At 40.5% G+C, this 12,909-nt stretch overlaps 1 protein-coding gene across 6 annotated transcripts in view; it reads left to right on the plus strand.

The window, feature by feature from the left end:
• Nucleotides 1–12,909, plus strand: part of TEC (tec protein tyrosine kinase) — a 55,900-nt gene that overhangs the window by 34,798 nt on the left and 8,193 nt on the right. For all 6 annotated transcript variants that reach the window (XM_060278885.2, XM_060278886.2, XM_088660900.1 and 3 more), the window contains exons 3-11: nt 931–1,035; nt 3,368–3,449; nt 4,693–4,821; nt 6,828–6,868; nt 7,958–8,133; nt 9,752–9,817; nt 10,618–10,672; nt 10,820–10,899; nt 11,895–12,028. In XM_060278885.2, coding sequence (XP_060134868.2) covers nt 931–1,035; nt 3,368–3,449; nt 4,693–4,821; nt 6,828–6,868; nt 7,958–8,133; nt 9,752–9,817; nt 10,618–10,672; nt 10,820–10,899; nt 11,895–12,028 — 868 coding nt within the window. The remainder of the gene's footprint in view (nt 1–930; nt 1,036–3,367; nt 3,450–4,692; nt 4,822–6,827; nt 6,869–7,957; nt 8,134–9,751; nt 9,818–10,617; nt 10,673–10,819; nt 10,900–11,894; nt 12,029–12,909) is intronic.

The following is a 12,909-nucleotide window of genomic DNA, read 5'->3' on the forward strand; positions in this document are numbered from 1 at the left end:
AAGAAACAAAAACAGTCAAACCATACAAACTAAAAAACTTGCGAGGAAGTTATATGACACTGAACCAAACCATTGATATTCCACACTTGGGGCTATATTTTCCCCTCACTTTCCTTACTGCAAAAAATTACACTTTTTTTTGAAAAATATTTGTTGGGCAAATTTGCCATGCCCACTTGAATTATGCAACCTTAATTTTATGGCATGCGATTGATTCCCGCTTGCACAATAGCAACAACCTTGACTTAAACTTAGTTAATATGGTTCTAGTTACAGGTAGGTAGCCGTGTTGGTCTGAGTCGAAGCAAAATAAAAAAAATCCTTCAGTAGCACCTTAAAGACCCAAAATAAAAAATAAAAAAATTAGATAAAATAAAATAAAAACTTAGTTGGTCTTTAAGGTGCTACTGAATGAATTTTTTTATTTTAGTTAATATGATTAGACAGCAAATAATATTGTTGCTTAAAATATTGACTTATGAAGGTTTAAGACACATGGCTAGTTGTGGATCAGACATTGGCATGCAGAAATCTTCTTGACATAGTTGTGTCAGTCTCTGAAGAATGAATCATAAATTCATTTATGGGAGTCACTTGCAAGAACACTCCTAGTAATGAAAATTGCACAAAGAAATGACTTCAATAATCTGAGTAAGAAATTAAACCCTATGAGGGTTTTTTTTACTGTGTCTTCTGTCTTCTGCAGTCGTTGACAGCTATCAGTACTTATGATGCATTTGTGCTCCACCTTCAGGAATGTCAAAGCCGTTGAGCAATGTGTTGTTAAGTTTCACTTGAACAAGAATTGTGCTGTGCCCTCTTCTGGCATAGTCCGTAAAATTGAATTTTGCAATATCTCTGAAATTTGTACTGTAACCTCATGCATTTAAAAAATGTGACCTCATTACACATTTGTTTGACATGTTGCAGAAAAAGTACCGAAAAGGATCAGTGGACATTTCCAAAATCAAGTGTGTGGAAATCGTGAAGAATGATGCTTTAGTTATTCCCTGTCAAAATAAATACCCATTTCAGGTAAGTTTTAGGGTTGAAAACGGAGTCAATTCCATAAATAACTACAAAACAATGTTATTCAGTCTAGTCCAGATGTTTGAACTACAGCTCCTATCATCCCAGACTATGGGTCATGGTAGCTGGGACTGGTGGGAATTGTAGTTCAGAACATCTGGAGAACACCTAGTTAAGGAAAGCTGCAATACAGTCCATACATTTCAACAAACATCTAAATATTAAAATATCCAGCCAAACCTCTAGGTATAGTGTAGTTCTTTTACATAATTCCAGCTAGACCACTTCAAATAATATACCGTATTTACTCGAGTCTCATGCACCATCAATTCTATTGCACACCTCAATTTTCAGAAACTTGAAACCAAAAAAAGAGGATTTGCTGGCAAATGTAAATGTGCAATTGAATCTAATGCACACCTTAATTCTTGCAATGTAATTTGCCTGAAAAAGGTGAGCATTAGATTCGAGTACATACGGTATGTATATATATTTTGTGTTACCATGCTACAACATTGTTTTATTTGGAAATTCTGTAGCTCATATGTTACAATTGTCTAATCCCCTTGAAGCTGTTCAGGTTGGTGGCCTTCAGGACATCTTGGTTCTCTCAGGCTTCTTATATCTTTTCTGTTCTTTTTCCAGCCACTCTTTTCTATTCCCTTCCCACCCACTAGTCAGTTTGTCATCTCAATCAGTCAACATGTCAAGGGTGCATCCCAGTCAAAGGAATGCACATGACAGTTAACTATTTATTGGCAATATAACATAGTTGCTTCTACAGTTCTGGATATCTGTGCTCACCAATCTAACATCTAGGCACATGCTCTATGGAGCAGTTGCAGCAACACGGGACCACTCCCCCTCCCCCTTATTCTGATGGGCTACATGCATGCAGTTGGAGACTGCACCTGCGTGGGCACTTCCTCTGCTACCATCGCTTCTTGGGGGAGCGGGTGGCGCTGTGGTCTAAACCACTGAGCCTCTTGGGCTTGCTGATCAGAAGGTCGGCAGTTCGAATCCCTGGAACAGAGTGAGCTCCCATTGCTCTGTCCCAGCTGCTGCCAACCTAGCAGTTCGAAAGCATGCCAGTGCAAGTAGATAAATATGTACTGCTGCAGCGGGAAGGTAAACAGCATTTCTGTGCGCTCTGGTTTCTGTCATGGTGTCCCGTTGCACCAGAAGTGGTTTAGTCATGCTGGCCACATGACCCGGAAAGCCGTCTGCGGACAAATGCCCGGCTCCCTTGGCCTAAAGCGAGATGAGCGCCACAACCCTATCGTCGCCTTTGAGTGGATTTAGCCATCCAGGGGTCCTTTACGTTTACCTTTACATCCCTTTTCAATCCCCCCCCCCCGGTTCTGCGAGACAGTGGTGCAGGAGACGGTGGGGCCTTCACCTGGTCCTTCACTTGCCTGATCTATCCCTTTCTCTGACCCATCCTGTGCGCCACCCTCCAGCTCTGAAGCTTCTTGCTTCCTGGCTGGTACAAGTCCCCACAAACCATTGCCCTGCTCTCCCAAGTCAGACTCCAGTCCGCCCTTTCCCTGCTGCACACTCATCAGCATCCTGCCAGTCACTGCCAGAATGTTATGTGTAACTGAGTTATTAAGAGCTGCTTTAGGGAACTTCCACCCACCCCTTAGGGTTTCTTCATAAAGATGTTTGGGCATTTGCAAACACTGAGTTTATCTTAAGTTTACTGGCACCTCTGTCTTGTCTATGGGTCAGTGATGCCTAAAACAATATTCGGAGTGGGGAACCCTAAAGAGATTGAAAATAAATATACCAGTGTCACAATAGCATCATACGTATCTATGATGCGACCACAAATTTGAATACTGTGTACACCTTGCCTCAGTAAGGATATGCAGAGCTGGAAAAGGCTCAGAAAAGGAAAACCAAATGATCAAGGAGATGGGACAACTCCCCTATGAGGAGAAACGCAACATTTTCTGTTTTTTAGTTCAAAGGGGGAAAGTGAGCAAGGAGACGGTTGAGAGAAGTTTGGGTCACTCATTGAAGCTGAATATTGGAAGATTCAGGACAGACAAAAGGTTCACACAACACTTTGTTTAACTATGGAATTGTCTCCCAGAAGATGTAGTGATGGCCACCAACTTGGATGAACACCACCTGCCTGGGCAGATGAGCGAGACAATCAGAAACAGTACCTTCATCTTGACAGAATTGAGCATTAGTTTACTGGTCCAGACTGTTATGGATCCCAAGCACAAATTTTGCACTTATTGAGGAGATATGAGCTGTACAGTAGTCAATATAGCACAGCCAATATTGCCACTCTTATAATAACTTTTCTCTTCTTCGTCCTTTCCAGGTTGTGTATGAGAACAGCACGCTTTATATTTTTGCTCCCACTGCATACAGTAGAGATCAGTGGGTAAGGAACTTGAAAGAAGGTAACTGCAGCTGTTTATAACATTTGCATACGAGTGGAGAGAAGGAAAGAACCTGATCTAAAAGGCTAACAAAGACCTTTCTCACATGCACATACTGATGCACCCCCAGCCAGCATTATTTAAAAACAGAAAATAGAATTTTGCATATTTCTGGTGATATATTTCTTGGTGGGAGGGAGAAGAAGTCAGTTGAAAACTATGCAGGGTAAAACAGTGAGAAGGGGATCATAACTACTTGTACAAGTTAAGTCTTCATAAGAAATAATATTTCAACATCTTCAACGCTTATTTCCCTCTTCTTGGGAACCATAATAATAGATCTAGATACCATCAAATGCATCTTCCTTAAACACTTCCCTTTTGGTTAATGCTAATGTTGGAGCATGGTACATGCAGGAGAAAATAAGCTGCTTAACCCTTCTTGCGTCTATCAGCAAAAGCCTTCTTCAAGGGCAAACATTTTCGCTGCAGCCGTCTTACGGTCTTATGATCTTGAGCAAATTCTTTTTTAAGCTGAGGGGTATTTGCAGGAGAGAATCAGTGGACAAGGGATTGAGCACCTCTACCCATTGATTTTTTTCTCTTGAAGTTGCCCTACCAGTCCTTGCCCCGTGCGTATGTTATGGGGCCAAAATAGGACTCCCAGTGCTATGGTGCTGAGTAACATCTAATTCCATCCTAAGAATTGTGGGCCTGTAAGGAAGTAGGAATCTAATGGGAGGACTCTCAGCACTTCACTAAATTGCAATTCCCAGAATTCATTGGGAGAAGCCGTGATAGTTAAATTGATGTAAACTCAATATAAATTTCAACTAGAGGTTGAGGCATAATTTAAAGTCTTTGACTGTGCAGAATACCCACTTTATCTACTATGTTTTCGATTATTAGAGCAGCAAAGCCAAAAAATAAATAGAACTTTATCCCACACAAATGTATCCCAAAATAAGGAAGTACTCTGAGCAAAGCCCAAAACTTCATTTTACCATAGATGATTTGGTCATTAATGATATGGCAGGTCATTTGACTTTTAATAATGTCTGAATAATGCCTGTTTGCGTAGATGTTTTATATTTCGGTGGAGTTTTTCATGTTCGGGTGTACTTAATCTCTGAAGAGTGGCGATGTGTCAATAAGGATGGTTCCCTTAGGCTAAAATATGAACAGTGCCGAAGCTAGAAGATTAAATTACTAACAAAACATTGGCATTTTGGCCTGAAATGTTGGCATTTTATTTTTTTTGTAGAAATAAAGAACAACAATAATATAATGGTTAAGTACCACCCTAAATTCTGGACAGATGGAATCTATCAGTGCTGCAGACAAACAGAAAAATTAGCACCTGGATGTGAAAAATATAACCTCTTTGAAAATGGTAAGTGCTTGTATTCATTGTACCAGGGTGCCCAGACTTCAGGCACCCTCATATCCCGGAACCCTAAAGTACACCAACTGGAGCTAGGTTGCAAACTAGTGGCTCAGGTAGGCAGACATACACTAAGGATTAAGAGTCAAAATCTCTGAGCACATTTTCAGCCCAAGACTTTTTGATCCGTATCAGAACCAAGCTCACCAAGCCAAGCGTTCTTCTTCAGCAATTTAATGTGGTAGTGGGGAAGCTTTTTAGTTGCTGCTGTGTTGGAATCTAACTCCATCTGTGTGTATCTGAAGAAGTGTGCATGCACACGAAAGCTTATACCCAGAACAAACTTAGTTGGTCTCTAAGGTGCTACTGGATGACTTTTTAATTTTTTTTATTTATCCCATCTGTTCGGTTTCCCTCCCCGCAGCCTCCCAGATTGTTCCCCTTCTTCTCCTCTCAATTGTGTCTCTTTATGTTCAGCTGCTCTGGTTCCAATTTGAACTTTCAAAAAATGAAAGAGGAAATGGGAAGCATGTCCCTCGACGTACTTTTGGAGGCAGGTATATGGTAATGATCCTTGCCAGCTTATAATGAAAGCCAAGGGCGCCAACTCTATGGGGCTGAGGGTATTCGCCCCATAGTGTGTGGTGTAGTGGTTAAGAGCGGTGGACTTGTAATCTGGTGAACTGGGTTCGATTCCCTGCTCCTCCACATGCAGCTGCTTGGTGACCTTGGGCTAGTCACACTTCTCTGAAGTCTCTCAGCCTCACTCACCTCACAGAGTGTTTGTTGTGGGGGAGGAAGGGAAAAGGAGATTGTTAGCCGCTTTGAGACTCCTTAGGGTAGTGATAAAGCGGGATATCAAATCCAAACTCCTCCTCCTCCTCCTCCTCCTCCTCTTCTTCCCCCATATCTGTTGAGGGGACGGAGGAGGCAGAGAGCAGAGCCAAGAGCAGAATGGCTTCAGTGGCTGGCTTCTCCTGAACACGAGAGGGGAGGAGCCGCCGGTCACTGAAACGGTGCTTCACTGGGCTCCGCGCTCAGCCTCCTCTCGGTGATGCGTGAAAAATGCATGTAGTGTGCATAATGTCACACGCATGCAACTCGCGCCAGGTCCATGGCATCGTACATGGTGCCTCTGATTAAAGCAGTTGTGAGCAGCAAGGTTCGTAGACTTTGTAGCCATGCATAAGGATGCAGCTTTGGCAACCCTTGTATTTAATAATTGACAGTCAGTCTTGCCAGTCTTGTGCAAATCACCCAGAGATATGTCAGCAGATCCCAATCAACCTTAAGATCATCCCTGTTGCGTACTATTTATGGACCTACGTAGACCAGGCACCCCCAAACTTCGGCCCCCCAGATGTTTTGGACTACAATTCCCATCTTCCCCGACTACTGGTCCTGTTAGCTAGGGATCATGGGAGTTGTAGGCCAAAACATCTGGAGGGCCGCAGTTTGGGGATGCCTGACTTAGACTCATACTATAACCAGGGTGATTGCGGCCACCTCCATAGGGGTTCCTATTCCTGTTTAAATGCTTCTGCCTGTGGTGGTTATATTATTATTATTATTATTATTGAAATTATTGAATTTATATACCACCATATACCCAGGGGTCTCAGGGACCTTGGGGTCCCTTCCAACTCATATGATTCTACGATTCTTCTGACAGCATGGTCAGCACACCACACCATACAGTGTCACCATACACATTTTCAGATTCTGCTTTGAACCACAACGATGGTTGATGTTGACGCTAAATTAACTTAATGGGTTAGACCCAGTGTGGAAAATTTGCACATCAGAAGCGGGGGCGAAGAGTGCGTAAAATTCTGTGGCTCACTTCCATCTGTGTTGGTTAATCCATAACCATTTATAATGGTTAATCAATCAGCAACATGATCAGATTAGGGGAAGTGCAATCATTCTGATCTTTAAAAAATCTTGATGTTATATACGTAAGCCTTTAACAGATACCTCTAAATTCAGACTCTGATATCTATGGTTTGTTTTAGGTATGAAGACTTTGCCTCCATCAATGCCCGATAAAAGTAAGGTAAGGAGAGAATTCAGAGCACTAAGCAGCTACAGCTGATAAGAGTTAATGGTTACTAGTCTGATATCACCAGTGGTATCAGAGGTGGTTTATCTCTGAGTTGCTGTGGATCACAAGTAAAAAAGTGTTGTTGTGCTCAGGTACTGCTTGAGCTGCCTATTGGCACCTGACTGTTCACTGTAAGATTTTATGGGTCTTTGGTCTGATTCAGCAGGAGTTGTCTTATGCTTTTAACTTACATTCGGTTCTGTACTATTATAGCTGGAACTATATATTTCAGGTTGTTGTACAACCTGAAATATAGGTAATCCAAGTCCAATGGGGTTCTGAGTAAAAGCTCCAACTCCTAATGGACTCAGCAAACACATGTTTGGAAACGTGTATCTGCTGAGGCAACATATAATTTATACCCCGACTGTCCTGTGCTGTACCATATGCTATGCTTAAATATTCCATTGAGATCAGTATGCTGTATTTCCATACAAATGCCAGTATTCACAGGGATATGCTTGTGCTAGATATGTGCAAACAGGTTCTTGTCTCTTCTGTCAAAACTCCCAAGCTAATTCTTAACAACCAAACACCCACACCCTGCAGCTTGCCTCCCCCCACCCACCCCCCCTGCAAAAAAGAAAGGGCACATCCTACCTGTTCTAAACTTGCTAACCTAAGCCCAGGTCTTTTGTAACACAGTTGTGCTAACCGTCTGTTGTCTTAATGGCGCTCTCTCCCCCCACGAGGTTTTCTCCCAAGGAAATTGGTTGTGACTTAATTAACACTTAACTCATGTTAATTTTCTAGGATTAAGAGGTGTCTCCCTTTAAGATGTCTGCCTGACTTAATTAGTTTTTACTTATGCCAATTCCAAGGGCTTTGAAGTTGGTCTCACACAGATCACACACTGATCTATCTTAAGACAGAAGGGTCTGACATCCTGTTTTAACATACCAGTTCCAATTAAAGTCTGACATTTATTAAATCCAGGCATTTAGCCCTCCCCCCCCCCCCGACCTATCACAAAAACCTTAATTAAATATAATGATTAGAATCTTAAGTGATAATAGTTCTAATACCTTGTTTCATTTTCAGAGAAGGCCCCCACCCCCTGTTCCCCAGGAAGAAGAGGAGGAAGAGGAAGAAATAGTAGTAGCCATGTATGACTTTCAGCCCACGGAACCTCATGACTTGAGATTGGAGAGAGGTCAAGAATATACCATCCTTGAAAAAAATGACATTCATTGGTGGAAAGCAAGAGATAAATACGGGTAAGGAATGCGACCATTATTTCAGCTTTTTAATACTGCCAGAAATGGATGGTACAATGATTCCGATAGATGTAACTACATTATGATGGTCATTACTAACATTTTAGTAATGTTGGGAAAGATTGAGGGCACTAGGAGAAGGGGACAACAGAGGATGAGATGGTTGGACAGTGTTCTCGAAGCTACCAACATGAGTTTGACCAAACTGCGGGAGGCAGTGGAAGACAGGAGTGCCTGGCGTGCTCTGGTCCATGGGGTCACGAAGAGTCGGACACGACTAAACGACTAAACAACAACAATGAACATTTTAATTGTTGGTGAATGGGTGTCCAACCTGTTTTTGCTCAAGAGCCAGCACCCCTCCAAAGGTTGTGTGTCAGCATTCCTGTGTACACATTTGCATGCATGCATTCCAGGAACTTGCCTGAAGGCAGCCACCACCTAAGAATGGACTCATGTTTGCTGATGCGCTGGCACAAAGAAGACTTCTATCACATGATGCAGAAGGGAGCTTCCTTCACCCCACTCCTTGCTTGCAATACACATGCAAGAGAGAGGGAAGATATTCTGCTCTTCTTCCTGTAGTTTCCCGTCAATGCCTGATAAAGTGATAATGATCTATAACTGCTGTTCTCACCACTTTGCCTGCTCTCTAGAATGATAGAGATTGTATATCTTCATAAGGCATTGACCTGAAGCTTTTGGAACCACAAAAACACACTATATTTTTTAAATAAATAACTATGGCACAAATGTCAGGGGATGTTGTCTCTAGGTATGACTAAAAATGTCTCCGGGGGGAAGGCCATATGGGTCCATGATTTCCATTTATCTACTGTTTAATATTTAAAAAATCTCCTAAGTGATGTAAAACATAAAAATAATACCGTTAAAATAAAAATACAGCATAAAACAGTAAACAGTAGTATAAAAGGAGGAATTCAGACACAAAAAACAGAGTCTGATCATATGGGTCAGGGAAATAATCCTGGAGAAAAAGAGATGTATTTCCAATACATCTGAAGCAACTTAACGGGCAGAGGGAAGGGCATTCCATAGTATAGGGGCAACAGCAAAAATATGCTATCATATTCAGCAGGGTTTCCCCAGATGATTTAAGCATCTGTAAAGGGACATGTGGTCTTTCAGGTGACTTGGTCCTGAGTTCTTTAGGGCTTTGTGTATTAGCAACCAGAGCTTGAGCATGTATCAGTTCCTTCAGCAAAAGTGTAATATGTGCAATAAGTGCTCCACTCAACATGCTGCCTTCTGTGTTTATCATGAAGATTAAATAGATGGATCCAGAATTTGATTGATGCACCTTCAACATGCTATAAAGAATATATTTTAAAAGATGTTGGGAATAAGAGTGCGCATTAATTTCTTGATTTACAATGAGAATGAGCATTGGTTAAGAAAAATGTTAGTAGCACTAATACGTATGTTGAAAGCAAGCTCATATATTATTCGTTCTTTATTATCCTGTGCATTGCTTTGAGTACCCTGTGTGGGCTAGATAGATGACTGTGGAATTTATAAATAAATGCAAGTTTATTACTCTGACATTGTTAATATAATATGTGTTTTCTAAGCATGGGTTTCTTTTGGTCACTTCTAGAAGCAAAGGATATATTCCAAGCAACTATGTAACAGGAAAGAAGTCCAACAGTCTAGATCAATATGAGTAAGTAATTCTTAAATGTAATACCCAGGAGCAAAAACTTCTGTATGTATTTTGGCAACTGAATAAAAATAAGTGGCTGAATCAAGTGAGCTCTGACATCCACTTCTACAGTATTCTTCTTTCACCAGTTTGAGAGTAAGCTAACATTAAAAAAAACACTCCTGACCGGTTCCAAAACTTCATAAAAGCTGTTGTTACGTAAAACACGTACTGATACTTACCCTCTTTATTCACAGGAAATCAACACTGTAGGGTAGCTAGGGCCACTTCATATTTTACATTAAGAAAAATTGATATATGCTTATGAGTACACATCACAAGAAAATAAAGCTAATTCAGAACTCCTTGTGACTTGTTAGAGACATAACACCGCTATTTTATTTACAATGATTAAGATATTAAAAGCAGTTTGTGGTTTGAGCGCCCCTTCACACCTCTTCAGCACAAACATTCCCACACATTTTCCTTGTCTGTCTTAATCATGCTTCTTTATTAACTGAGAGAGAATCTGGTTAGCATTAATGTTTTCTAACAATGCAGATATTTAACACGAAACCATGGTAAACAGAAATGTGGTGTGTGTATTTCTGTATGCATTTATAGGGAATAAACACAGAAGAGAGAATAATGGCATGGGGAAGGAGCTCATAACCTACAGTATTCCCAAATTCTTAAGCAGGGTTAAGGGATCAGCAGGATGTCTGAATTGGATCTGTTCCCTGTTATGCTTTTAAAGTATAAACATGGCCATACTACAGATGTCACATATTACAGCTTTTGATTCCCCCCTTTCTCTTTAGATGGTACTGTCGAAATCTAAACAGAAGCAAAGCTGAACAACTCCTAAGAAATGAAGTGAGCATTTGCTTTATAATGTTTTTAAGTACTGTACAACATAAAAACTTAAACCAACTTAATTTCATATGCTTGAATGAATCATAAATCATTCAAATAGGAAAAGTTTGATGAATGAAGTTTTCATTTTTTTTTTTTGGATTTTAGGATAAAGAAGGTGGTTTCATGGTGAGGGACTCTAGTCAACCAGGTTTATATACAGTATCCCTTTATGCAAAATTTGGAGGGTAAGTTGCTCAATCAACAGATTATACCGCTGCCGCCCCTCCCCCCCATTACAATTTCTTGCTTGTATGCTTCCTCTTTTAAGACAAACCACACACATTTTTATCATCAAACCTTTTCTGTAGAAGTAAGCTGAAATGTGTGCCTCCAGTCATTTATCCAAACAGGTCATTGCACCAACTAAATTAGATCAAATGGTGTCCTAGGATTGGTTTTATTATCCTAGTTAGTTGGAACTGGCCTCTTCTTTGGTAATGGAAGCTTAGAATAATTAAGAAGGTGGGAAAAGTCTCTAAATTAATTTCTGATGGGCTACATGACCACCCGCATTAGAGTCAGAGCTTCTCTCGACTTCAGTCCAAAGTCACATCCACATCTGCAAAGGCTGGCGTTTGCTGACCTCAAATTCCCATGAAACTGTGAGGCAGCCCCTCATCCCCTTGCCTCCATTTTCCTGAGGAACTCTCCTTGTTCGCTTAAGCCTCAGAATGGACCCTGTGCATTGCCTTTGCACATACCAAGGATACACTTTATGTAAGTTGCTGAAACTATCATCGGAAATATATATGTAGCTGTAAAGTTCACCAGAAATGTATTTGTTTGTTTTCTTTAATGTTGCTTCTTATTCTTCCTTCTCTCTCAATTTGAATTTTAAAAATGCTGGTATCTTAGAAGTCTCAGATGGACTGAATAACTTTACTAGCTTGTAGGGTTGGTCTCACACATGTATGTTTGTGCCTAAGCTACCTGGCTACTTCTACTGTAGCTGCATGCACTAGGTTTTCACAATCGTTGTGAACAAAAGAGGCAAAGACTGTAATTCTTCTTTAGCAGCTCACTTCAGTTAACAGTTTCAGGGCAAAGTTTGTTCCTAAATGACTCTACTGATTGAAAAACACTCGTAAATGTTTTAGTAAAATACTTTATTAGCAAGATACATAACATAATTATGTCTAGTGTAAATGAAAAACCAAATTATTCTTATTGTTATTTTTAGAGAAGGGTTATCTGGAATAAGACACTACCATATAAAAGAAACGATGACATCACAAAAGCAGTACTACCTAGCTGAAAAACATTTATTTGACTCCATTCCTGAGCTAATTGAGTATCATAAACACAACGCTGCAGGTAAATGAGTCCAAGATTCTTATCACTTGAATGAATGCTGCTTAACAATCTAGTTGCATAACTTCGGGAGACAAGTACACCTTCCTAGCTAGAGAGCCTATGGCCCACTGCATAGGTCTGCACTTTCAAGCGCTGTGTCCGAGCACTCCCCACCCCTGCCACTTTCTGTAGGAAAACCCACTCTTTAATGCTAAATCGGAAAAAATGGCAATTCGGGTTTTCCATGGATTGTTGTTTGCTCTAATTCAGCAGTGAAGAGTGGGTTTTCATGGGGAAAGTGCTGGGGCAAAAGAAAAGAAAAAAGTGCTGTGACTGAAAGTGTAGATGTGTGTCTAGAAATGCGATCCGAAAGGAAGTCCAGATGAACCCTGCGTACCCAGTGGGGTTTTTGGATTTGTTTTATGGTAATATTCCATGCTAAATCACACTTTGCCCCTAAAATTCCCTTCAGTTTCAAAAAATAATTCAGCATTGGGGTGGCCTGCTGCTCGAGAAACAAGTTAGACATACACTTTTAGTTTTTAAATAATAACTGGGGTATTTTCCCTGGATACTGTACGTTTGGTATTTGTGCAAGAAAGCAAACTATTATTCTGTAACCCTCCCGTGCTCCCCATCTTATTTGACTTTTTTTTAACCTTTGTGGTTCCAAATTATCTTTGTAACGTATGCTATACCCTTGAACATATTAAACTGCAGGCTGATCCTAATTTTTTAAGCTTCTGAGAACACTTATTTTATTATATCTTAACATATCTGACAGCAAAGTGAATGATTATTAATTAACAAAAATGTGGCAACCCAATATCATGGTATGCGCTAATAACAGCAGGACTACCGTACATTACTACCCTTCCTAATTCCTGATGTAGTCTCCATAT

Source organism: Zootoca vivipara, chromosome Z1, assembly GCF_965207765.1.
Source record: "Zootoca vivipara chromosome Z1, rZooViv2.hap1.1, whole genome shotgun sequence".
Lineage (NCBI taxonomy): Eukaryota > Metazoa > Chordata > Lepidosauria > Squamata > Lacertidae > Zootoca > Zootoca vivipara.